Source organism: Leptopilina heterotoma, unplaced genomic scaffold (assembly GCF_015476425.1).
Source record: "Leptopilina heterotoma isolate Lh14 unplaced genomic scaffold, ASM1547642v1 Lhet_254, whole genome shotgun sequence".
Lineage (NCBI taxonomy): Eukaryota > Metazoa > Arthropoda > Insecta > Hymenoptera > Figitidae > Leptopilina > Leptopilina heterotoma.
The window spans coordinates 481,417-508,077 of NW_025110967.1; the positions used below are offsets into that span (position 1 = coordinate 481,417).

General features: G+C 30.4%; 1 protein-coding gene across 1 annotated transcript; it reads right to left on the reverse strand.

The window, feature by feature from the left end:
- On the reverse strand, positions 1 to 26,355 carry LOC122503285 (dynein axonemal assembly factor 10). Its single transcript, XM_043613759.1, has 4 exons — positions 26,062 to 26,355; positions 17,421 to 17,921; positions 13,949 to 14,046; positions 1 to 372 (listed from the first exon to the last, which is right to left on the reverse strand). The coding sequence occupies exons 1-4, from the start codon at positions 26,326 to 26,328 to the stop codon at positions 165 to 167; spliced, it is 1,074 nt and encodes a 357-aa protein (XP_043469694.1). The 5' UTR covers positions 26,329 to 26,355; the 3' UTR covers positions 1 to 164.
- Between the last annotated feature and the right edge of the window lie 306 nt (positions 26,356 to 26,661).

The following is a 26,661-nucleotide window of genomic DNA, read 5'->3' on the forward strand; positions in this document are numbered from 1 at the left end:
TCAGTAAATAAAGTCAATAATATTTATTTCAATTAGCAGCTCACAATTATCTACCGTACTCTATGAAAGTCAGCACGAGACTCCATCAATATTTATATTATTATGTATTATTTATAAACATTCATTCTGTAACAAAAAATTCTTAAAAATTTTTTTATTAGCTTCTAGCACATATTCAATTTTGTAGTAATTAGAACACGAAGACACTGATCAAAAGAAGTACAAACTGCTAATCCCAATTTTTCAGGACTCCAATTTAAAGAGCTGATTGGTTGTGAGGATAAATTTGCATTTTGCAAAGAATGTATTGTACCCATAGATCCTTCTTCTGCTCCTTCTGAATCTAAGTGTCTCCTTTTACTTGGATATTTGCTAAAAAGAAATTCATTTTTCAAGATGAATACAATTGTTAAAAAAGAAATTGAAAATAATTTAATAAGAAAATACATGGTGGGGAATTTAACGTCAGAAATATCACAATTATAGTTCTATATAAAAGATATCTTTCCGACAATTTTTTTTCAAATTCAAAAGTGTTAATGATACGTCATTTTGAATTTTAATATTAATTTTATAAAATTTGGAATATCTCGGAATATTGTAGGGTAAATCCGGGGGAAATGGCCATATAGAAGAGATGGCCAGTTCAAATATTTTAGAGAATTTGTAAACAAATATCACTTATTTTGGGTTATTCTTTACTTATGCTTTTGTGACTAATAATAAATGTAAACAACAAATTATTGAAAAATAATAAGGGTGCCAATAAGGGTGCACTACCGAAAGCAACATATCACCGATTTTTTTGGAACTTGGTATACTTATGTAATTTTGTGCCCTGATTACGAAAATCATAGTGAAAATTGGCGACTAGGTCATCTTCATGGTAAAAACCATAAAAAACACCATAAAATTGTGGTTTTTTGCGTTTAACTCGTTAGATTGGATTAATCATAATTTTTTGTGTTTAAAAATATTTGTAAATTTTTTTCTGCTTTTTTTTGAAGGAGGAAGGAGTCATCCACCTTGGGTTTTTCAGAATTAAATAGAAAACAAAAAATTTCACAATTATCTCTCCAATCAGTTAAATTTTGATAAAAAAAAAAATTTCCAACCCAAGGTGAATGACTCCTTCCTCCTCTACATAAAAGCAGAGAAAAATTTACAAATATTTTTAAACACAAAAAATTATGATTAATCTAATCCAACGAGTTAAACGAAAAAAACCACTATTTTATGGTGTTTTTTATGGTTTTTACCATGAAGATGACCTAGTCGCCAATTTTCACTATGATTTTCGTAATCAGGGCACAAAATAACGTAAGTATACCAAGTTCCAAAAAAATCAGAGGTATGTTGCTTTCGGAAGTATATCCTTTTGTAATTGAAAAAAAGTAAGAATCCGACAGTAGTCGAACACCTAAAGCAATCTTCTTAATTAACACTGTTTTAAAAGTGCAATTCTTATTTTTTTCGAATTCTTTTATGAGATAAAAGAAAAAACGATCAGAAAAAACTATTAAACCAATCATGTTTATAAAAAAAATTTTATTCGTTAAAAAAATTAGTAAATAAACAACTAAGAATCCGGCAGTAATCGGCCACTTTAAAAAGCTTTCAAAAACCGAAAAAAAAAATTTTTTTCAATTACAAAAGTTTTTATTTGTTTATGATAACCTTAGAAATGATTAGCAATAAAGAAAATATTTCTAACTCATACGGTTTTATAGCTATTCAAAATTGAAAAGTGTCCGACTACTGTTTGGTTTACCCTATTTTTTGTTTATTAATTCCTCTCAGAGAATCTAACCTAATCTAACAACCTAGATTAGAAAACCCATTGTACCAGACTCCAGCTCGTTAGTTTATAGCAACCCCTTTAGAGTCATGTTCTTTTCCCATAAGTCCATCTCTTCTATCGATAGGTTGCTCACCTGCTTAGGGTCAATAATTGCTTGACCTCAACTAGATAGTCTGATCCTAGCTAACGCTGGGCTTTCAGACAATATGTGAGTCGAAGTTTCGTTACTCGTCTCACAATCTGCACATAGGTGAAACTTGTCTGCCTATTTTATGCTGATGGTAGTTCAATAGTCCATGACCCGTAAGTAGGCGAACTACGGTTCTAACTCTGATCTTATCGAGTTTTAGGAGATCGCTCGCTCGCCTCCTGTTGAGCGCTAACCCCAACAGAGTTTTCGCTTGCCTTCCCACCCCAATGCTCGCCCAATACTTCTCATGTTCCTTTTCACCCCATCTTTCTATGGCTCCCTTAACCAAACATGGCATTATTGCCACTGCTGGTTCAGGACCTATAAATTTCGTCTCGGAACCGGTTTTCGCCAAGACGTCTACTCTTTCATTACCCTTGATTCCCGAGTGACCCGGTACCCAAATCAATGAAAGTCTATTTACTGAACCCAACTCATCAAGTACGCTGCGGCATTCCCAGACGAGTTTTGATTCTATTGTGGGATTTTTCAGAGCTCCTAAGGCCGCTTGACTATCCACACAAATACTAATTCTCTTGCCCTTTGTTCCATTTCGAATGGATATTTGGGCGCAAGTTAAAATCGCAGACCTCTGCCTGCCAGACCGTGGCATATTGTCCCAGTGACTTTAATGCAGCCAGTTTTTCGAAAGATTCCGAAGCCTGCACCGCAGTCCATCATGGAGCCGTCTGTATACCAGACTTTGTCACCAAGTGGAAAACCCTTCTTCCAGTCCATTCTGAAAGGTATGAAGGTCTTAACCCTTTAACGACGAGATGTGCTACTTTTCAACATGAAATTCAATCTCTTACAATTAGTAGAAAAAAGCCATAAAAGTTTTTAAAAGTCCATACCCTACTATTTTTGGGGTCGCTCTTTCGAATGGTGTGGTCAAAATTTTCAAAAAATGATATTTAACCCTTCTTTTTTCAAAAATACTAAAAAAAGTCAAGTTTTTTTAATGTAATTTTTTTCAAAAGAATTTTTTTCTGTGTCTTAACGCTTTTCAAATAGAACAAAAAGTATCAAAAACGTGTTCCCGATAGTTGTACTTGAAAAATATTCATTTCTAAATTTTATTTTTTTCGATTTTGAATTTAAAATGGCGCTTGAAGGACAAAAATTTTTTCTTATTTTACGTAAGATGACAAACTTTTTCAAAATTGCTCAAATCTGATTAAAATTTGTTACTCAGGGGTTTTCGTGGTCGCTGATTACAAATCTGATGTCCATTTGCCAAAATTCAAAATGTCGGATCCAATATGGCGGATGACTTTTTTAAAAAATTGATCGAATTCGCTTGAAACTCGTTACTCGGGGGTTATCGGGGTCGCTGGTTACGAATCCGATGTCAGTTTTTCAAAATTCAAAATGGCGGATCTAATATGGCGAACGAAATACAAAAATTGTTCAGATTTGCTTGAATCTTGTTACTCGGGGGTTTTTGGGGTAGCTAATTACGAATTTGATATCAGATTTTCAAAATTCAAAATGGCGGATCCAATATGACAGATGACTTTTTTAAGAATTAATCGGATTCGCTAGAAATTTGTTACACTGCGGTTTTTGGGTTCGATAATGACGAATCTGACGTTAGATTAAAAAAATTCAATATGCCGGATCCAGAATGGCGGACGAATTTTTCAAAATATCTTAAACCTGATTGAAACACGTTACTCGTGGGTTTTTGGAGTTGCTGGTTGCGAATCCGATGTTAGTTTTTCAAAATTCAAAATGGTGGAATCGATAAGGCAGACGAGGTGTAAAAAAATATCCTTACCAATTCTTATAGCTATTTTATACCAAGCATTTTGAATTTTTAAAAACGAACATCGGATTCGCAATCAGTGGACCCGAAAACCCTAGATTAACAAAATTCAAGTGAATCCGACTAATTTTTTAATTTCGTCTGCCATATTCGTTCCGCCATTTTGAATTTTGAAAAACGAACATCGATTTTCTCGTACCATAGATCACTTTTAAATTTTCTTGTCACATATTGTGAAATATAGATAAGTTGATACTGGTAGAGTCAGAGCAAATAGAGTATAATAATTCCGCCATCTTGAATTTTTGGAATGTGACTTCATATTCGTAATCAGCCACCCTAAAAATACCACACTAACAAATTTCAAGCAAACCTGAGTAAATTAAAAAAATTAGTCTTTCATTATACTTTGGCCACTTTGAATTTGTTGAATTTAACGTCAGATTCGTCATAAGTGACGCGAAAAACCGCAGAGTAACAAATTTCAAGCGAATCCAATCAATTTTTAAAAAAGTCATCTGTCGTATTGGATCCGCCATTTTGAATTTTGAAAATCTGATATCAAATTCGTAATCAGCTACCCCAAAAACCCCCGAGTAACAAGATTCAAGCAAATCTGAACAATTTTTGTATTTCGTCCGCCATATTAGATCCGCCATTTTGAATTTTTAAAAACTAACATCGGATTTGTAATCAGCGACCCCGAAAACCCCCGAGTAACGAGTTTCAAGCGAATCCGATCAATTTTTTAAAAAGTCATCCGTTATATTGGATCCGCCATTTTGAATTTTTGAAATCAGACTTCAAATTCGTAATCAGCGACCACAAAAACCCCTGAGTAACAAATTTCAATCAGATTTAAGCAATTTTGAAAAAGTTTGTCATCTTACGTAAAATAAGAAAAATTTTTTGTCCTTCAAGCGCCATTTTAAATTCAAAATCGAAAAAAATAAAATTTAGAAATGAATATTTTTCAAGTACAACTATCGGGAACACGTTTTTGATACTTTTTGTTCTATTTGAAAAGCGTTATGACACAGAAAAAAATTCTTTTGAAAAAAATTACATTAAAAAAACTTGACTTTTTTTAGTATTTTTGAAAAAAGAAGGGTTAAATATCATTTTTTGAAAATTTTGACCACACCATTCGAAAGAGCGACCCCAAAAATAGTAGGGTATGGACTTTTAAAAACTTTTATGGCTTTTTTCTACTAATTGTAGGAGATTGAATTTCATGTTGAAAAGTAGCACATCTCGTCATTAAAGGGTTAAAGTGGGGTTTACACTTCACCCTTTTAATCATTCTATCTTGTACCATACTTATTTTTGGGATTGATAGGATTGAACGTGAAAGCTTGGGTAGTAGCTGAAAGCGTCGAACGTAAGTTTTGCCAAACGATGATTTCGCCGAAAAACGCTATATTCAGACTGCTCTTTGAAGAGACGAATAATAGAGGGTCTACTCTGTTAAAAGATGACTTAAGATAATTTTAATTGCGGTGCTTGAATTATAGGTGGATTAGTTGTACCTTTTGTGTTGAATAAAAGGAAGAAAGAGTTTGTAAATAATAATTTTGACAGGTGAAAAGTAAATAATAATTTAACAAAGATAATTAACTTTATATTAATTAGAAATATAATTAATAATTTTAATAAAATGTTTTGTATGTAATTATTTATTTTAAATTAATTGAAAATACTTTTGATAATAGTAGAAATAAACAACCTACAAATTTTTAATTTTATTAATTGTTACTTGCAATTGACTAATTGTAAATAATCTAACCTACAAATTATAAATTCATTAGTTGATATTGATTAATTTTAAATAAACTAATTTTCATGTTATGAAGTTTTAGTCATTTTAATTGATAAATTTTAAATTCTGTAAACCGTCGTGTTGTTAAGTTTCTGTTTGTGAATTTTCTTGTTAATTGCAAACTTAAAATCTTAAAAAAAACTTTTATTCATAAGAAAATAAAAGATCGGTAAATAATAATTTTATTATTTCCATGTGGAAAATCCAGACGAACTTTTTCAGTTGGGCCACTTGAATGAAAATGGCGACCTTTTTTTCCCATGGGCAAAAAAACAGCTAGTCCCATGCGTTATTTGTGCTCATGGGAAAAAAGGCCGCCATTTTCATACAAGTGAATATTTAATTTTTCAAAAGTGACATTTAGTATTAACCAATTAAGAAAAAAAGACTTCTGGCCAATAAAAATAAACTCCACCTATTTTCAAAATCCAATTTTTTATTTTTTAGTTGAGTTAAACAAAATGGAAAAAATAATTAATATTTGAAAAATAAAACATATAATACCAACCCCCAAAGAAAAAATTGATGATTTAGACCAATAAAAATAATAAACAAACTCCTCCCATTTTCAAAATCAATTTTTCTATTTGTTGGTTGAGTTGAGTCGAGCGACCAAAAAAGGCATTGTTCTGAAGGTTTATGATTGTTTAAACAAAAATTTTATTACTTGAAACTTGATCAATTTAACTAATGGAAGTTTATAATTTAAAAATTTAGAATCTGATATTTCATGTTTCCAAATATTTAAAATTTATTCTCAAAACCTTCATTTTGAAGAAATTATAAGCTATCTCGTGAACTATAATAACTGATATGTAAAAACTGATATCATTTTTAAATTTTAAGCCAAGAGAGTATAAGGTATACGTAAAACAGTCTTCAAAATAATCTGAGTTTATAAACATTATATATGATGTTGAAATAAACAAAAATGATTTTAAACATTAAAAAAGGTATAATGGTGTTTCGATTTTATACCTAAGTTGTAAAAGGCGTGACGACCTTTTTACATAAAGGAACAAGAATACATCCACAAAAAAGATTTTTTGCTATGCTATAAAAAAATTCGGTTGCAGTCATAAAAGTTTTCATGATTTTTGGCAGTATTTTGAAGGGTTCTATTTCTTTTTCATGTTTTTGAGCTGCAATTGTAAGAAAAACTGCTCAAAAACACCAGGAAATCTTGATTATATTTCTGATGTTTTGTCATTATTTTTTGGTAGGGTGAAAAATAAATCATATAATTCCAATCCCCAAAAGAAAAAATGGATGATTTAGACCAATTAAAATAAAATTTAAACTCCTTCTTTTTAAAGAAACTTATTTTTCATACCTCAGGCACAAAATAGGCGCTTTTAGATAGCAGCCGACAGGAACTAAAAGCATGGGCATGAAAAAACCGCTAGTCCCATGCGTTATTTGTGCTCATGGGAAAAAAGGCCGCCATTTTCATACAAGTCGAACAAGTGAATGACTTTTACTCCCTGTCGTCTGCTATCTGAAATCGCCACTTTTGTGCCTTTGGAATAAAAAATATCGTAAGTAACACGGGACTTAAAGGCAGCCATTTATTTACGGTGATTTTTGTGACACGAGTGGAGGTCGAGGGCGCCGTAGGCACCCCGAGACCGAACTTAAGCTCTAAGAGGGTCTCAATTGAGTGCCCTCTTATAATTATAAGGAAATCATCTGCATAGCTTTGCGTATAATATCCCTGGCTATTGAGATTTCTAATCAGCTCATTTGCCACTAGGCACCACAATAAAGGAGAATGAACTCCTCCTTGTGTGCACCCTTTTGAAACAAGGTCTGTTACCCTAGCCTCACCATAACCAGCTCTATAACCATGCTGTCCCTGGTGTAGAGGATAATCTCTAAGACATTCCTGTCTGATAAAATTATTCACCAGTTTATCTAACGTCTTTAATATGGAAGAATTTAGAAGTCTGAAGTCCTTTATAGCCGTATACCCTGATCGACTGGCCTTCAGAATAAACACAACCCTCGTCTTTTTCCAAGACTCCGGTGTGTTACCAAGAGCTATACACGCTCTCATAATTTTACTCAGGGGCAGCCTAATACATTCCAATCCCTTTTGCAAAAGAACAGGATATATACCGTCCCCCCTGAGGCCTTAAATGGTTTGAAAGTGCCTATTGCTCAATCAATTCCTTCCGGAGTCACAACTCTGGCTGCTAGTTTCCAGTGTTCCCGATTTCCTCGGGCTCTACTTGCTCCCACGCCAAAGCTATTCTCCGATCTTTCTCTAAATTCCAGGAAGCTTACTTCCATCAGGTGCTTTAGACACTCCCTTTTATCCTCGTCATAGTGCCTATCGGGTAACTTAATGGTAGTTAATTTGGCCATTGGGTCTCGAGCTAGTACCTTATGCAGTCTTGATGCTTTTGATACTCGTTCCCTCCCAAAAGCTCCTCCAGCTGATACCCCGTGCCTGCTCTACCTCTTTCTTGTAAGAATTGCGAGCAGCTCATTATCCTAATTTAAAATTTCTAAATCTGTGTCTAATCAGAAAATCTAAGAGTATTCTGCCTCTGTCGTTAATGTCAGTGCTACCCCATATGACATGGAACACATTCGCATCACATCAAAGGGAGACTTTGCCTTTGACAGTAATCTACTAACCTCTCCACCTCTGTAGGTGGTGCGGGTTCATTTCCTGATCCCGGAAAAAAGCGGAAGCTACTACAATCCCCTTTTATTTCCGTTCTTTTCCAAGTACTCAGTCTTAACAACAGCTAAGTCCCTAGTAGTTAATTCTAATAGAGGGAAAGCGTCTAGACCTTTACAGACCAGCCCTCAGAACTGGTTTATGTGGTGAACTAACTAGCTTTCCACAGCCATTCAGACCTCTAAGTCTCCCCTTGTAAACCCAAGTTTCTTGAATAAAGGCTAAAGCTAGAAATTAAATTAATTGTATACACTATATTATAAATCGGAAATAAACTCTCTTATTTATTACATTATATAAATGAGCACAGTGCTATGACTTATCAAGAATTATTTGAGGTAAACATAACCTCAAAATCAGGTCAAGAGACATCGCTCTGAAGTTAGCCTCAGGTCATAGACGTAGGTCAAGAGGTAAACATAACCTCAAAATCAGGTCAAGGGTCATCGCACTGAAGTTGGCCTCAAATAGCTATAGTATACTTAACATAACTTCAAGTCACAGACGTAGGTCAAGTGGTAAACATAACTACAAAATCAGGTCAAAAGTTATTGCGGTCACAGACATAGATGAAGAAGCGAACATAACCTTAAAATTAGGTCAAAAGAGGACCTATTTAATTGACAAATTTCCTTATATCTTCTGGAGTTAAATCAAAATGTAGGTCAAAATTGACCTATTATTTAAAATCGACTTCATATTAGGTACAAATTAAAATCAATTCAAATAAATTTTAATTTAAATTTACAAAAATAATATTAATTTTTGTATTAATATTATTAATTAAACTAATTCTCCTGCTTTATTGTTTATTATAATTATTTATTTCAGCGAATTTTTTCTAAGATATATTACAGGGAAGTAACGAATTTTTTAACTCAAAATGTAAATAAAAAGAAATTAGTCATGTGTTATATTTCGGACCTGATTTCAAATACTACAATCTGAATCTATAAAATTTATAAATCAATTAATTGTGCAAAATAATTTTTTTTTAACTTAAAAAAATTTTTCGAGAAAATTTTGAAAAAATAAAAATGTCTGATCAATTAGAAATCATTTCTATTTAAAATTTCTGTAAATTAATTTTTCTTCTTCCAATAAAAAATTGATAAGAAAATTTTTTGAAAAATAAAAAATGTCTCATCATCTAAAAATCATTTCTCATCAAAATTTCTATAAGTAAATTCCTTCTACTGTTAGTATCGATTGTAAAATATTAATATAATTTTATATCATTTTTTAAATCATTTTTGAAAATTTTTTATTCATTTTATATAATAATCTTTACATAAGACATGACTAATTAAATTTTATTTAGATTTTGAGTTACGAAATTGGTTACTTCCCCGTAGTGTATCTTGTAAACAAATTCAATGAAACAAATAATTTCAACAAACACTAATTTCACTGAATTTGGATAAAAACCAATATTGATAATAATTAATAAATATTAGGGGAGAGGTACGCACGTTGAGACGGTCCGCACGTTGAGACACTAAGATATTATAACCTGTGTAACTGATAATACAAAAAAGTTTATTGGTACGCAGGTTAAAACGCTCACGATGTGAAAATAGTACTGCCATTAAAATTGGTTTTGAATCCACAATTTTTAAGCGTTTTACATGTTCTTTACCTGTAAAAATTGCGAAAATAAAAATTTAATTTTTCCCTCACAGCACCGGGATATTCAGGATATCCCAGAGACGTCCTGGGGATATCGATTTGTTTTCGGAAGTTTGGATATCTCTGGGATATCCTAGGGACGTCCATGGATATCCAGAGGATAATCCAGGGATATCCAAACTTCCGAAAACAAATCGATATCCCCAGGACGTCTCTGGGATATCCTGAATATCCCGGTGCTGTGAGGGTTTGATTATCTTCTTTAAGTTAATTTTTAATGTTTTAATTTTTTTCTTTGCGCTAAGACTATCAAAACAAGTAAATAAACAACAAACAATTAGAATCTGACGTAATTATTCATTTTATTTCAATTCAAAATAAATTATTATGGGTGTCTCAACGTGCGTACCACTTTTTTTGGGTCAAAAATAACATGTTTAAAAAATCGTCTATAAATTTTTCATTTTTGTCCAAAAAAATAACTTTCTTTGGCAATGTTGTAGCCCTGGACAATACTTTTAAGAAAGCATTTCGAATTTTTCGCTAAATTTTGTTTGTTAAAAATTATAACTGAAAAACAGAACCCGTCTCAACGTGCGTACCTCTCCCCTATTACTTAATTCTTAATTTAAAACTTAATTTTAAAATAAAAATAGGGGGTTGGCGCGCGCAGGGGGGCGAAGCCCCCCTAGTTTATAGTTAAAAAAACAAACATACCTGAGAGAGTAAACTAATTAAATCTCTTAAGTAATAAAATTTTCTAATATTATCAGTCAACAGATAAATTAGAAAAACTAAATAAAAAACTTTACAAATTTTAAAGTTTAAAACGTACGTTTTTTAATTTTCTTTTAAAATATACAACTCAGTCTTTAGTACTTTTTTTAGTAAAGAAATCATAGAAATTTAATAGAATGTAACATTTTTAATTTTTTAAACAAATAAATGTTCCAATAATACATAGGGGAAAGGTGTACGAGATGATCCCCTGGGGCAAGATGATCCTTTTAAATTTTGGAGAGCCTATTAGCGTAATCTTTTAGGCAAATACGGTAATACGTTGTCAATGACATACCTATGAATCAGTCAAACTGTCATGACAACACGCGTCATTAAAAAAATTCTATTGTAAAAAATAAAAATTTCATACTTTTGATCTAAGGAAAGCTTAACTGTGTACTTAGATAACTTTTGTTGTAGCAGCTGAAATTCCATTTTTCTTGTACTCACAGCTTCAGTATATCTTTAATTAAGTGTTCTGATTGGTATTATGGAATAACAGAGCTCGTAGGTTAAGTTACGAACAAATTACAAAATAATGGCATTTGGGGCAAGATGATCCCTCAATGGGTGTACAAGATGATCCCCCCTGATTCCCATGTATTTCGTCTCACCTCAAAGTGAATTTTCTAGTATTAATAAAAAATTCAATTTTTCTCTCTTCTTATATGTTTTTATTATAAAAACTAACTTATTTAAAACAAAAAGTTGAAATCTACATCTATTTTATTAATTTTCTTGTTGTAGACAATGCCTCGTAATTATAAAATGGAAAAATGAATCTTGGTGAGTGTTCAAAGGCATTTATAACCTAAATAAAGCATATTTAATATTAATATATGTGACCTGGACAGTGAAAAGGGACCTTACGTGCGAAAACAAGTTTTCGAGAAAACAGCAGTTAAAGTTTAACTTAGAAAAACCCTTGTAACTTTTTTAAATATTAATATTTTTCAATCAATTTAGGCTTATTTTCTTCACCGTGAATTACAGTATCTAAATAAAAAACATACATGTAATGAAATTTTTTTTTAATAATTGTTTATATAAATTAATAACAAACTCCCCAAACATAGAAAAAATAATCTAAGTTTTCTAACTAGCAACAATAAGTATAAATAAGTGACACATGTTTGTAAGGGTTTTCGAGGCCGCTGATTACGAATATGATGTTAAATTGACAATTTGACAGTTGACAGCTGTCAACTTCTCTAAAAAGTGATCGTTTTTTGTAAAAAAAGACAGTAATAAGGTTTTTGAGGTCGCTGATTACAAATATGATATCAAATTTGAATTTTAACTGTTGACAGTTGTCAAAGAAACTGTCAACTTTTCTAAATAATAAAAAATTATCGTCTTCGTTATTTTAATTTGTATAATACCAAAAAAATTTGACTTTAAAATTTTTTTTTAAACTTCTAATCAACTTATGATTTTTTGGTTTTCACCATCTTAAAGGGCGTTTCAAACCCTATCCGTATCAACAAAAAAGTAAAAAATGATTTTTTGATACAAAGGTCCCTTTTCATAGATTACTCTAGTCAATTTTGACAACTTTCTTTGGCCTTCCTCGTTTAACAATTTTCTCCTTCTTAATTGCCAATAAATTTTCTTTACTTTCATTAGTTTTATTTTTGTTAACTTTCTTTGGTCTTCCTCGTTTAACAATTTTTTCCTTCTTAATTGCCAATTAATTTTCTTTACTTTTATCAGTTTTCTTTTTGTTATCTTTCGGCTTTATATTTTTTTTGCAATTTTCACGTTGACGATATCTGACATAGGTTTTCTTTTCATTTTTTAATTTCTTTCTATTTTAGATTTTTTTATGGCTTCTCTTTCTGGAGATGAATTCAAATTTTCCTTTTTCCTTTTTATCTTTGTTTTCTTGTTTGAAGTCTCGGTTTAGCTTTCGGATAACTGCAAATTTGTTCCGGTAAATACGTAATTTGTCCTTGTTCAAAACTTGGATTAGATGACTGTAATTCTGAGTTTACTTCAGAAGTCGACGGTACAGGATCGTGAGCTGATGATTGTTCGGATACAAAAGGTCTATCTGTTACATATGACTAAAAAATCACTTTCAATGGATATATTTCGATTAAATGAATATATTCCACTTTTTCGAAAACCAGATAAAATGTTTGCAGGAGTCATAGATTTATAAAATGCTTCTCGGCTTAAAGGACTAACATTATGCATTTAAAAAATTATTTCCATCAAAACTGCAAATTAGAACATGTTTCTTGCATTCTTTTAAAAGTTAATGCGAAGATCCATAAAAATAGCTTTATATCTAAAAAACATTTAATTTGAGTTTTTAATGTCTATCGAGTAATATTGATTTTTTCTTTATGTAGTAACCAAAATTCAGAAAACATTCAAATTACATATTTTCTACATTAAAGAAGTTTGTACATCCAGGTAATCAATTCATGAACAAATAACTTTTCAGGAATTCTGTATTAAATGATTTTCCATTTATTAAAACAAAAGTTAATATAACAGTCGTCCACGCGAAATTTTGATGCCAACGTTAGCATCCTCTTCAGGCATATATAAACATTTCTCTAATACTGCATTAAAGATAAATTAATTAATATTAGAAAACATGCATCTTGAATAGGATGCTATGATATCGGATTCGTAATAAATAACGCAGAAAACCCCTGAGTAACGATTTTCAAATGAATCAGATGAACTTTTAAATTTGACGTCCGACACATTGGATCCACCATTTTGAATTTTAAAAAACTAACATTGGATCCGTAATCAGCGACCCAGAAAACCCCCGAGTAACAATTTTCAAGTGAATCAGATAAATTTTTAACTTTGACATCCGCCATATTGGATCCGCCATTTTGAGTTTTAAAAAACTAACATCGGATTCGTAATCAGCAACCCCGAAAACTTCTAAGTAAAGAATTTCATCAAAATCCATCAAAGCCATTGTCTTAATTTACAATTTGTTATAACTGTAAATGTTTGTTAACTTAATTTGTTTATAATTTTTAAAATTTTAACTGTACAATTTTTTTAATTTAAGGAGTACTCTAACATTAATTTTTACTAGTTTTGAATAATAAATATTCAATTATATCAATGGGAGAACAAATTATTAGCAAAATTGTTACTTTATATTTTATAACATACATATAAAATTACACAATGTACAAATATTTTTCTGCGACAGAACAGTGTTCCATCTCTCTCAGATTTAGATAAAAATTCTACAACATTTATAGATGAGTAAAAAATGAGAAGAAGATACTTACTATTTCCATAAACAAATAGATCCACCACCACCACAAGTAGCAAAAATATCCCGATTTTGAGGTAAATGTCTAACTAACCAGACAGTTGACTTATGCGCCTGTAACATAGTTTATTTAAATTATGATTTTGAAACTAATTAAGGGTCTGGGTGCTATAAGGGGATACGCGCCACGTTAAGTGAATAGCGCGTATCCCGTTATAACATTTATCTAGTTTACTCTCTTACAGCTATACTAGCTTCGAATGAACAGCACTCACTGTGAAAGTAAAACCAAAATGGGGAAGGGATGTTAAACTGTGACAAGTACATAAAAGTCTCGTTATAAGAATTTCTGTGCTGGATCACGAGACTCTTAAAATTCATAGAACGCTATTAAATGTTGTAAGAAACTACTTATGATTATATTTCACGATTTGTCAAGGTTAAGAGTATGGTGTTCACAATCGAATTAATTTAAGTGCCCACAACCGAACATTTTTTTTTTGTCAACATTGTTATATTCTTGGTATTGGATCACAAAATATAATATATTTACTGCTCCCCTAGTATATATATATATATATATATATATATATATTTGCGGGTGTGCCCACAACCAATACCGATTACATAAAATCTCTCAGGCGATCATGATATTTCATTTGCATGTTATATGATCACATGAGAAATTTTCGTGTAATTTTTTCACGAACCTATCAAAAAAGCACAAATTTAATATTATCTCAGAAAAGTTCTTATATATATCATGTATGTAGGGTTGTGACATGTGATCATGAGCATTGCTCAATGAGCATATGGGCATATGAGGAGCAATCGGCTAAAAGTTGATAAGTCCATTTTTTTAAAAATGCATTTTTCGAGAATGGTAATTAATTAAATTTCCAAATAATCACTGCTACATTTAGAAAAAAATTGTTAAAGAAGAATTATATTGATTTAAAAATATTTGTACTTAACTAACAAGATTTAAACTTTCAGTCTTTCTAACTTAAGAAATGCCCAAAACTATATATAATTCATTATCTATAATTCACTTTAACTTATAATGAGACTTCTAAGTCCAAAAAAGTATTCAGATATAAATAATTCAGTATATATTTTTTCTACTTTAAAATTAACTTTGGTTATGTGTCAAACTACATTTGTTTAAATTGCTCGAAATAGTACAAAATTGACTTTTACACTTTTGGCCGCTTAATCCTCATACGGTAAACGTACCAATTGTCAAGGATGGTTCCTGTTGTCGAGTAAACAAACTTTGAATTTTATTTAAACATTGTATCACATTGTAAATGAAAAAAAGTAATAAATATTAATTTTTTTATGCGTTATAAATGTGAAAAAAATATATTAATATTATATCCACAAATAAATGAGACATTTTAGACAATATTTTTTGGTTATTACCATGGTAACATCGACAAATGGAACACCCTCGGCAATTGGTACACTTACCCTATATCGTTATATCGATTCTTAAAAGCGATACTGAATTAAGATGATTATCACCTAAGTTATAAATAATAGTTAATGAATAATAAATATAATGTATAAGATTAAAAATTTGTGAAGTGGGCCTTAGATTTTCTAAGGATTACAATTTCTATAGTAAACTTCATAAAAATAAAGTGATAATAGAGAGACAGTTGTGCTTAAAAATATTCATTTGTTTATTTCTTATAAACAATTAAATATTAATGTAACATTTTTTTGAAACTTCTATTTTTTAGAGAAGGAATGTCGATTTTTAATGAAAATTTTACACAAAATTAATAAAGATTTGTGCTTTTCAAAACACTTTTTTTGCATTGTTAAACAAAATTATTTATTGTAAAAAATCATTGTTAACATTAAACAAATGAATATAATAATTAAGTGTGTTCTGGATGTCTTTCGTAGAAATTTTTTTCAGAATCCTTAACTATATAAATAAATCAAGGGTGAAATATCTCAAAGAAAAATTTGATAGATCGAGATAGTTATTTTTAAACTATGAATTTTTTTGTCATAGCGGTCAGTGAACAGTAAACGGAATTGGGAGTTTCCATGTTTAAAACAAGTATAACACTACTATTAACAATAAGTAAAACTAAAAAAGATAAATCAAAAACTTTTTTTTATTTTTTTAGTAGAAATCATAAGCTTTTAAATGATATAAATTAACCTGGATTTAGAGAATAATTTCCTAGATTTTTACCGATCTGAAAAAAAGTGAGCGGGTTTACCCCAGTCTCCCCTATTGTAACTTCTGAACAAGTATTAGCCATTTATGATCCAAAGCTGCCAGTAATCGTTCAGACTGATGAATCCAAGGATGTACTCGGTTGTGTGCTCGTTTAAAATGGACATCCTGTCGCTTTCGCGTCTTAAACCTTTCCTAGTAAGAAGTAAGGAATTGAGAAGAATTGGACATTTTTAACTTTTTACAGAAAATGTTAAATTATCAATTTTTTTAATTTTGTTTCTGTCCAATTCCTATGTATTCCTTTTTGAGGCAAAGATTTCTTGAAAGTGAATTCCAATCAATTCCGTTTTAATATTTCTTTAATTTCTTAATTTTTGTGAATTCCGAAATACTGTGTGATACTCGCTAAGTTCAATTCCTGTCTATTCCGTTTTAATATTTTGTAATTTTTTAATTCCTTTGAAGTTTGCAACACTTTGAGATAAGTGCTTCTAAAATTCGGTAGTCATAGTACAGTTTAAATAGCTGAGCGGACAAGCTGTTTGTCTCCGACAATGAAGCTTGAGGGTTCAAATTTTCGAACCGTCAAATTTTTTTTCCGCTTAAAATATTAAAACGGTATTCAAAAGAATAAACTTAGCTTCTTTTCGGCTTCTCCAAATGAAAATGAAGAGAATTGGTCACAAACGGAATTCAAAAGAATTAAAAATTTCGAATTCTTATTAATTCCTTACTTCTTACTGGGTTAGTACAAATGAACAAAAGTGGGCACAGATCGAAAAAGAAATCCTAGCTATCGTGAAACGGTTGTGAACGGTTTCATTTCGTTTTTTACGGACGAGATTTTATCGTTGAAAGCGATTATAAACCTCTAGTTAAACATGATATTGATGACGTAACAATGCGTCTTCAAAGTATGTTCATGTTTCTTCTCAAATATTCGCGAATGACCATTGTTTACAAACCAAAAAAATAAATGCTAGTGGCTGATTGTTTATCAAGAGCACAATTATCGGATATTTCGGAAGTTAAAGAACTTTCGGGAGTCATTCATTCGGTGACAAAATAGACATGCGTCGTAAAATATCAATTTGGCTACATTTACCTTTACATTTACTCAAGTAAATTCAATTGTTTATAAAAATTAAACAAATAAATATTTTAAAATCAAACTTACTGAATATTTTCCTCTCCATTAGTACTTTATTTTTATAAAATAAAATTTAATATTGCAATCCTTGAAAAATTCGAGGCCCACTACTCAAATTTTCACCCATAAATATACCTTTTCGCACAAATAAGAAAATCCTTTCTTGCGATGCTGCGTTCTCAAGTCGAAAACATAAAATTTTGATTCCAATGTTGTTGCGACCAGCTTGTTCATCAAAATATCGTCTCTGTCAAATTCAAGACAGCATACCCCATTTTTAATGTTACATTCCCAACGGAGTGACATTGTTTTTAAATCTAACATTTTAATATCGCCGTTGTCATAACCGGATACAACTATTCTTTCCTCCGAGTTATAAGAGTTACCAAAAGCTACAGTCCAACAATCCCTACGAGCCTCACATATATTCGGCTCCATTGTTGCCACAGGAAGATCATTTTGACGTGGATCCCAAACTTTTACTGCACCATCTCTAGATCCTGTAACCAATTCAGGTGGACCCATACCAATCTTATTTCCTGCTACTCCGTCAATGCTATTAATGATTTCCTTATGCGCATTAGCTGTATAAATAGGTATTGCTGGGTTTTCTATGTCATATATCTGTAGTTTTCCCTAAAAAAATTAATAATACGTTATTTAACGTTGTTAGAGAAACAAAGGTTTTAAATAATGTCGGTCAATAGTTATATTTAATTTGAAACGAAGTTAATCGAAATTAAAACATTGATCATAACTTGAAAGAAAATCAGTGAGTAGAGCAGGTGACATGCGCCTACATCTTAGGGTCTCATGTCCTAAAGGGTTAATAATAAATAATAAAACTAATCTTAAACCCCATGGTCAATTCCAAAAAATTTGTTATAAACAAAAAATTTCAGTGTTTGTTACACAAATTAAGAATTTTTAATTAATTAATTAAATTAAAAATTAAATTAGTCGTATTCTTCAATAATTTTACTGTAACTTATGCATAAAAAAGTAAAGATTTATTAACCCTTTAACGCCTAAATGTGCAAAATTTTGTCATAAAGTTTGATGACTACACTGAGACAGAAGGAGAGAGATAGGCGTTAACGAAATTGAAAAAATCGAAACAGGAGCGTATGTTTTGAGTGTTCCTTTGATCAATATTCGTTACGTTTAAATATTGTAGTTTTGTTATTGTTGATGCTATCGGCGCCGTTTATCGATAAATTGTGTTACGTGCTATTGAAAAATTGTTGCTGCGGTAACTGGCAACACTTTTCAATGCAATAATTGTGATTATTAATTATTTTGTGAACAATAGTAGCTTGTAAGTGACTTAATGTGTTTTAGTAAAGTTTCAAACGTGGAAAACATTTGATTGGTGATGTAAGTTGTTTCATTTTTAACGTCTCAAAGTAATTGTTTTTTATTAATAATATTTCTTATGGGAAACTTTATTGAGTTCACTAAGTAATAAATACGTTTATTTTGTATTTACAGTAAGATTTTAGAAAAAAAAACCAAAATTCACAAATTCACAATTATTTCTTCCGAATTGTTAAAGTGTGTTGTCGAAACGTAAGTTTTTCGTAATTTCTTTTGTTTTTTATCACCTAATTTGGTTTTTAGTGTTCAAAGATGGTTCGAAATTATAAAAGAATGTTGGTACCGACAAGTCGCAAAAAACGACCAGTGATTCCATTATCGACCTCAACTGATGATACCAGCAACGTTTAAAACACACATTCGCTCTTTTAGTTTTGTTTTTACATTTGTTTTATATTCTGTGTTTACTTTCGAGCAATAAAAAATAACTTCTTTAACTTTAAATACGTTTTCCAATGGTTTTTACCACCTTGTTCCCCATAGCCCCATTTTGTAATTTTGAATAAATGCGTCTTTTTCGTCTTTTTTGCTTAAAATTTTAGCTTTGATCAAGATAATTATTTAACCCTTCAATGTGCTCGCCAAGATCAGGAAAAAAAACAAAAAATTAAGGCAATATTTCAATACACAAAAAAGTTGCAAGACTTTAAAGTTGAAATCTGTTCCTAATAGCCCCAGTTTACGGTATTTTTTAATAAAAGCTATTAATTATTATCCGACATCTTCTAGATGCATACAAAAATAAAATATATTAGAATGTATATTAAAATATGCATTGTACAAAATGACACATTTTTATTATTCAATGTACAATCCTGAGTGTTTACAGTTTTCGACGCCACACTGCAAAAATAAGTGTCTTATTTGATATCTTAAAATAAGATGTAAGATGGAAAAATGGTATCTTACATCTTAAAATAAGATGTTTTCTAAAGTATCTTACTGATTTTTAAGATGTTTTATACGTCTTAGATATTTCTTCTATCTTAAAAAAGTAAGATACTTCTGTAAGTTTTTTAAAGTATCTTAAATTAAGATGTTTCTGTCTCAATAAGATGTTTAGCGATAAGATACTTGTGAATTGTAAGATGCGAAAAAAAATTAAGTTACTAAAAACTAAGATGCATAAAATGTCTTACATATAAGCCCATAGTTAACCTCAAAACTTTTTTCCCAAAAAATATGATGAAAATGTACGTGTACGAAGATACTTTAAACATCTTAAATTATGATATTTCAAATAACTTAAAAATGACTACCAAAACATCTTAGAAATGACTACCAATACATCTTAAATAAGATACTTCTTTTTGCAGTGCAGAGGTGACGTCAAGGATGAACTCCATAGAGAGGGCCAAGACACTTAGAAATCAATAGAAAAATTCTGAAATCATCATTTCCTGTTTTCGTATGCGTTCTATCGAATGGCATAATAATTCAATTCAATTTATTTGTTTATAGGTAAAAAACCATTACAAATACAAATATTGCAATACAATTATTATCAGTTCATTTCTTTCCAATATTTGATGAAGCCAATACAATAAGAAACACACACTCATTCAATTCACAGGAGAATCAAACACACGTTCTTATCAAGTTTCCAATATAAAAGTACGCAGTCTTAGTAGGGATACAATAAAATTAGACAATTTTTGTAACTCGTTCAACAAGTTAGATTCCAATAAATACATATAATATTGAGGACTATGTATAACTTTCCTAGGTTGATGAAAGATGGAACATCTCAAGTCATTTTATATTCGATACTCTGTTAAAATGTGAAACAAGGACTCACTGCTTTCCATATTCCACACACCACAAGGTAGATACGAGAGTATTTGCAGGCTTTCTGAATTTTTCAGCCTTAAGGTGTCCAATTGTTTTAAATAGTTAAAATAATTATTCTGTACAATTTCTCTCTCACAGCTCCATAGAATTGCAATTAGCGAATCATTTTTTTACTTATAGAAGCCAATTGTATTTAATTTCATGCGGATGCTCAAACTCTAAAATACTTTATTTCTCTAAGAAAATTTTAGGAAATCTTCCATCTTTAAGACTTTTTCATACCGCGCCAAACTTTTCTTAAATATACTAAATGCGAGTTGCATACTGTTTGTTTCTAATCAGGACGCGTAATTCAGTGTATACAAAGGCAGGTCTAACGCTTTTTTAATAAAAACAGTCTGGATTCTTTCCACTTCATCAAGATATCTTAAGCCCCACATTTCCAAAGCATAATATAAAATACTGATGACAAGACTTTTGAGTAAAACTTTGATCGATTTCCAAGAGTTAACTTTTGAACTTCGTACAATTCTTACCACAGCTCCCGATGCCATCCTCGATACACTCATTCTTGCATCCATTTCCTTTCAAAACACTCCTGACGTATTTCCATCAATTGACATTTCGTTAAAATAACAGTTCGTCCAAATGTCATTTAGGGAATATTCATGCGCCTCATCATTCATATTCTCCCATGGGCAAAAATAACAGCTGGTCCCATGCATTATTTTTGTCTATGTCTATAGAACGTCTAAAACATCTATATATGTGGAATCTAAATCGAGATCTATATAGACGTCGAAACTGTTGTATATTAGACGTCTACTGCGCAGAGTTCGGCTGCTCATCCGCAAAGGTCTATTCGACGTCTTAGATGCTATGTAGATGTTTAATCGATGTCTAGGACTTCGAATAGAGAACTTAATTCTTGCTGGTGTGCACCACGAAGAAATGTAGATGCATTTACTTGCGTCTCAACAGTGTCAATATACCGAGTACGTCAATATAGCGAAATTTATAAAATATTAAATTTTATATAAAATTACACTAAGCGACTGAATGGCAAATACAAACATCTTTGAAGTCAAACAACTTTAACATCTATAATTATCATTTCTAGACCAAATCTAACTGGGGTGTCCAAACACCCCACACGTATTTTAACAGGAGATAGAGCTCTTCCTAGAGCAAAACTTTTGGCGGTACTACAGGTGTCAACAGTTAGACGTTCAAACTGAATTATCAATAACCCAGATAACAATGCGTGCACGAATTTAAGACGAATTTCATTGATTTTTATAAACTTGCCCGCCATATTGGATCCGCCATTTTGAAATTTGCAAAACTATTATTGCATTCGAAATCTACGATTTCAGAAATCCTTGATTAGTGATTTTAGTAACTTAAGCGCTTAACTAAATTTTATTACTTGAATTTTTGCTGCAAATGTTTAAGGGATACTAAAAATAAACAAAGTAGTTTCGTTTACTAAATTTAGTCTAGAATTTTCATTTTTAATCCAATCCAGGTCCACAAGGTCTCAAAATTTGTGTAATGATATAGTCTATCAATAAAAAAATTAAAAACCAAACATTCTTTCCTGTTTGATGTAGAAAAAAATAGTATAAGTTACTCAAATGTCTAAAAATTATCAAAATTGTCAAGAAATTTCATCTTTAATCGACTGTAACTCTTTCAATTTTCGTTGAATTTTATTCTGTGACCTATGGATCGAAAGGTAATTTAATGGTAATTAAATTACCAATTAATGGTTAATTAGGTAATTTAACCTTGCCAATGACACCTCATTTACTATATTTTGAAAAGCTAATTTTCCTACAGGTAAGTTTAAGTGGCGTTGAACCTCGAAAATGAAAAATTTGAAGCTACAGAAAAACTGCACGAGGGAAAAAAAATAAAACTATTATTTTCTTACTCAAAAAACACCTACTGTTCGAAAAAAAAATGTTTTGTTCGATTGACAATTTCACTGTAAACCAGTGTAGTTGAAGGTAAACCTATAAATGCTGACGCGGTGTATCACCTATTGTCAACTCGTCGATCTGAAAGTAATCAAACTAAAGGAAACAAAAATATAGCTCGTGACTCGCCAGTTAATTAATGGTCATCTTCTCCGTCTTTGTCAACAAGAAAGAGGAAGGCTAATGGAGAAAGTTTAAAGGCTTCAACAAAGAAGAAATAAATTCTAAATTCATGATCCCACTTTTAAATCCAACGCCAATGTCTCAAAAATTGGCCCCCTCTTATTAACGGAGAACTTAGATTTCACTGTAAATAAAAGGTTCTAAATTAGAGCTGATTTTCGGTATTAAAATAGAACCCAATGACGATTTAGTACCCAAAATTGGTACTAAATTAGTACCTTTCTTTTTACAGTGTTGATGGAAAATGAATAGCAGCGACACAGGTTAGTGAGTGAGGATCCAGGTGTTACCGTTCATCGATCATTGAGTGTTGTTGCTCCTGGCAAGATATTGTTTTGGAATATACATGCTGTCAAAAATTTATTAGATATTATTAATGTGATGAATGAAAGTATTGGATAAAAGAAACAAATAATTATATAACTTAATAAAAGACAATAATCAATTTAAAGTAAGTCTTTATTAAAAGAGAGCGGACGAGCGACTGACTAATGCTTTGGCGGAGTTTGGTCCCATAGGACCTTATTTGATTTTATATTATAAATAAATTCGGAGGAGTTATAAGCATTTGATTCTATACAGTTGCTAAGGAGACAAATGAAAAGAAATACATGTCTATATATATATATATATATATATATATATATATATATATATATAGTTTAGTATATTAATTTTTGTAATTCCAATAGAAAGTGACATTTTATGTGTATCTGAATCCTGTAGCGAGAATGAAGTAGTAAGTATTTTCTTTAATAGTTGTTTTGAAACTGTTTGTCTGCCTGCCAAAAGAGATTGCGTGTTTATAGTAGAGCTAAAGGTCCACCTTTTTTGACTCTTCATTGTTTATAACACAAAATTTTATCATGTTGACGTTATTTTTAATTCGGACAACCAAATTATAATTTATCAATTCAACATTTTGAAAAAAAACTTCTTCCAAAAAATTCGAAGAATAAAAAAAGTTATTTTTTAAGCGAGAACTGAATTAATTGCAAATTGTAAAAATTCCACTCAATTTTGGAAAGGTATAAATTAATTACCTAAGAAAAGAGCGCAACATGATTCTGGCGGTCTGAATGTCTGATTTGAATATCTATGTAAATTTTTTCCCGAAATTAGATGTGATTTCCAATATTGATCACACTTTTTTACATATATCTCATCCCATTTTAAACCAGCCTATTTCTACCAAAGACATTCACAAAAGTTCAGGATCTTGTAAGAATGGAAAGACCTCCGGAATTGATGGTATTAGTTATGAATTTTATAAGAACTTACCACAAAATTGGATCCTATATATTGAATGTTTATTTAATAAAATTATGTGTCAGGAATCTGTCCCTAAGCAATAGTGTAAATCATATACTTCTATGCTGTTTAAAAAAGGAAATCCGGAAGATCCTGATAACTATAGACCAATCAGCTTAACTAATAGTCTTTCTAAAGGTTTTTCGGATTTAGAAAGCATAGAGGTTGCATGGACAATTTATTCACTCTTGCGTATTGTATACAGATACACTTAAGAACACCTGAAGCTGTGGTTTACGCAGCATTCATTGATTTTAAGAGAGACTTTCCATCCGTTTATCACTCATTCTTATGAAATAAATTGCATCTTTTAAGGTTGAGCACAAAATTAATAAATATATTGAGAGATTTCTATAATTCTTTGACAACTTGCATTAGAACAAGAAAGGGCACGACGGATAAAGTTAAAACTAAACAGGGAGTGTTTCGAGGTGTAGTTTTGAGCCCTTATGGATTTTTATTGTTTATGTCTGACTTCGAAGAGTATTTTATTAACTATGGTTAGTTGTAGAGTTCTCTCAATAGATAGTGAAACGGAAGTCCTGATGTTGGGATATACAGTACCGTCCGAAATTGTCAGTCCACCCATTTTTAAAGGAATGAAAAAAATTTTTTAACATAAAATTCATGAAAACTAAAATTTTTTTTGGCTTATATTTTGAAAGAAGATAAAATTTTAAAAAGAATAAGACCTTACAGAAGTCATTTGGACAACATTTGTAGAAGATATTCTTAAAAATCGTCATTTTCAATGTTTTACAAAAATTTGAATAACTTCTAAAATAATTAACACTTTTTAATAATCTTAGGCTTATTTGAAAGGTCATTTTCTACGGAATAAGAATTACTTATAAGCATTAACCTGCAATCTTTTATTTAGAATAAGCATGACGTCAAAGTTGGACAAAAAAATTCAAAAAATTTGAAATAATATTATTAAAAGAAAAATAATTTTTGAAATTCAAACATATATTTTTATTAAATTTTCTTGAAAAATCTACACCATATCATGTTTTATATGTTCTAGAATAGTTTTTAGTACAAAAAATTGATTTCAAATTTTTCCAATTTTTTTTCTCCAACTTTGACGTCATGCTTATTCTAAATAAAAGATTACAGGTTAATGCCTATAAGTAATTATTATTCCGTAGAAAATGACCTTTAAAATAAGCCTAAGATTATTGAAAAGCGTTCATTATTTTGGAAGTTATTTAATTTTTTGTAAAACATTGAAAATGACGATTTTTAAGAATATCTTCTACAAATGTTGTCCAAATGACTTCTGTTAAGGTCTTATTCTTTCCAAAATTTTATCTTCTTTCAAAATATAAACCAAAAAAAAAATTTATCTATTTTCAAAAATTAAATGAACATTCGAAATATTATTTTAGAATATTTTATAAAGAAAATACTTTATTTAGTTAATTTTTAAGTTTAGTTTAACTTGTATAAAATAACAATTTACATTTTAACAGTAAAGCTCTACAAAATAACAATATCTCAGGTTTGTACTATAACAATCTCTTTAAAACAACTTTTGTTGCAAAACGACACCGACTCAATTTTCAACTCATTATAATGCTTTCCTATATTAATAATCAATTTATGTTATAAACTGCTTCATTATTCACCCACTTTATTTTAATAATATTAATTTATTTTTTAACAGTGGAGAAATTGTTGACATTTAAAATACTGAAAATTTAACAAATCTACTCTAAATGTATTTGTTTATATTGGTATGTTCAATAACTGACAAATTTATCAATTTTGAGTCTTCAATAACATTGATTTTTATATGCAATGCGTAATCACGTTAATATTATGAAGGTTCCACCTAATACAAAATTCTTATTGGCATAATACTTTCCGTTATACGTTGCCATGGGAGATGAGTACATGAGGTACTTTACTTAGTTATTTATTATAACTATTCTACGTTTCAGATTTCGAAATCTTTGTATTCTTTTTTCAAACAAATATTGTAATATTTTATGTAAGTAAAATAAAAGTCAAAAACTGGAGTGACCTCTTCTATTTTTATATATCTTATGCTAAACTTTATGACTTATGATTCGAATACAATTAACTAAGCTGATTGGAAGGCATGAAAAATAGTTAAATGTACTTACTTTAAAATCTCCTGTTGCAAAATGCCGATCACTATTATTTGATGCCCTAAAAGTACCACACTTAATAGAGTTTGGATGCTGAATATCTTTAATGACTTTTAGTTCACCATCGGCAATTTCATAAATTTGTATTATGCCAGTACCTCGAGGTTTTGACCCGAAGGTTACAAATTTTGCACTAGAAGGAATCCATTTTGCATCAAATAGGGAATAGCTCACAGATTTCTCAATGTGACAAATAATTTGAGGCTTTACTAAGTATTCCATTCTTTCGACTTATTTTGTTATGGAGATATTTTCTAACCAATTTTACTTAGCTTCTTACAAATGACATAGAATATAAATAGTATTGTACATTTCAGTACTAAACGAATTGTTATGTCTATATTGAAACAATCGAAATCTGAATCGTCTATTGAGTGAAACTTCCCATTCAATGAACATTTAGCATAGTTCACATAATATTAGCGCTATCGTAAGTCGAGCACATGTTTAAAGTACAGTCAAGCTAAGTCCAGAATAAGAGAGGGTGCGCACAGGTGTTTATAGCTATAGGTATAGGGTAAGTCAGGGGGAGATGGACATAGTTTTTTTAAAGCA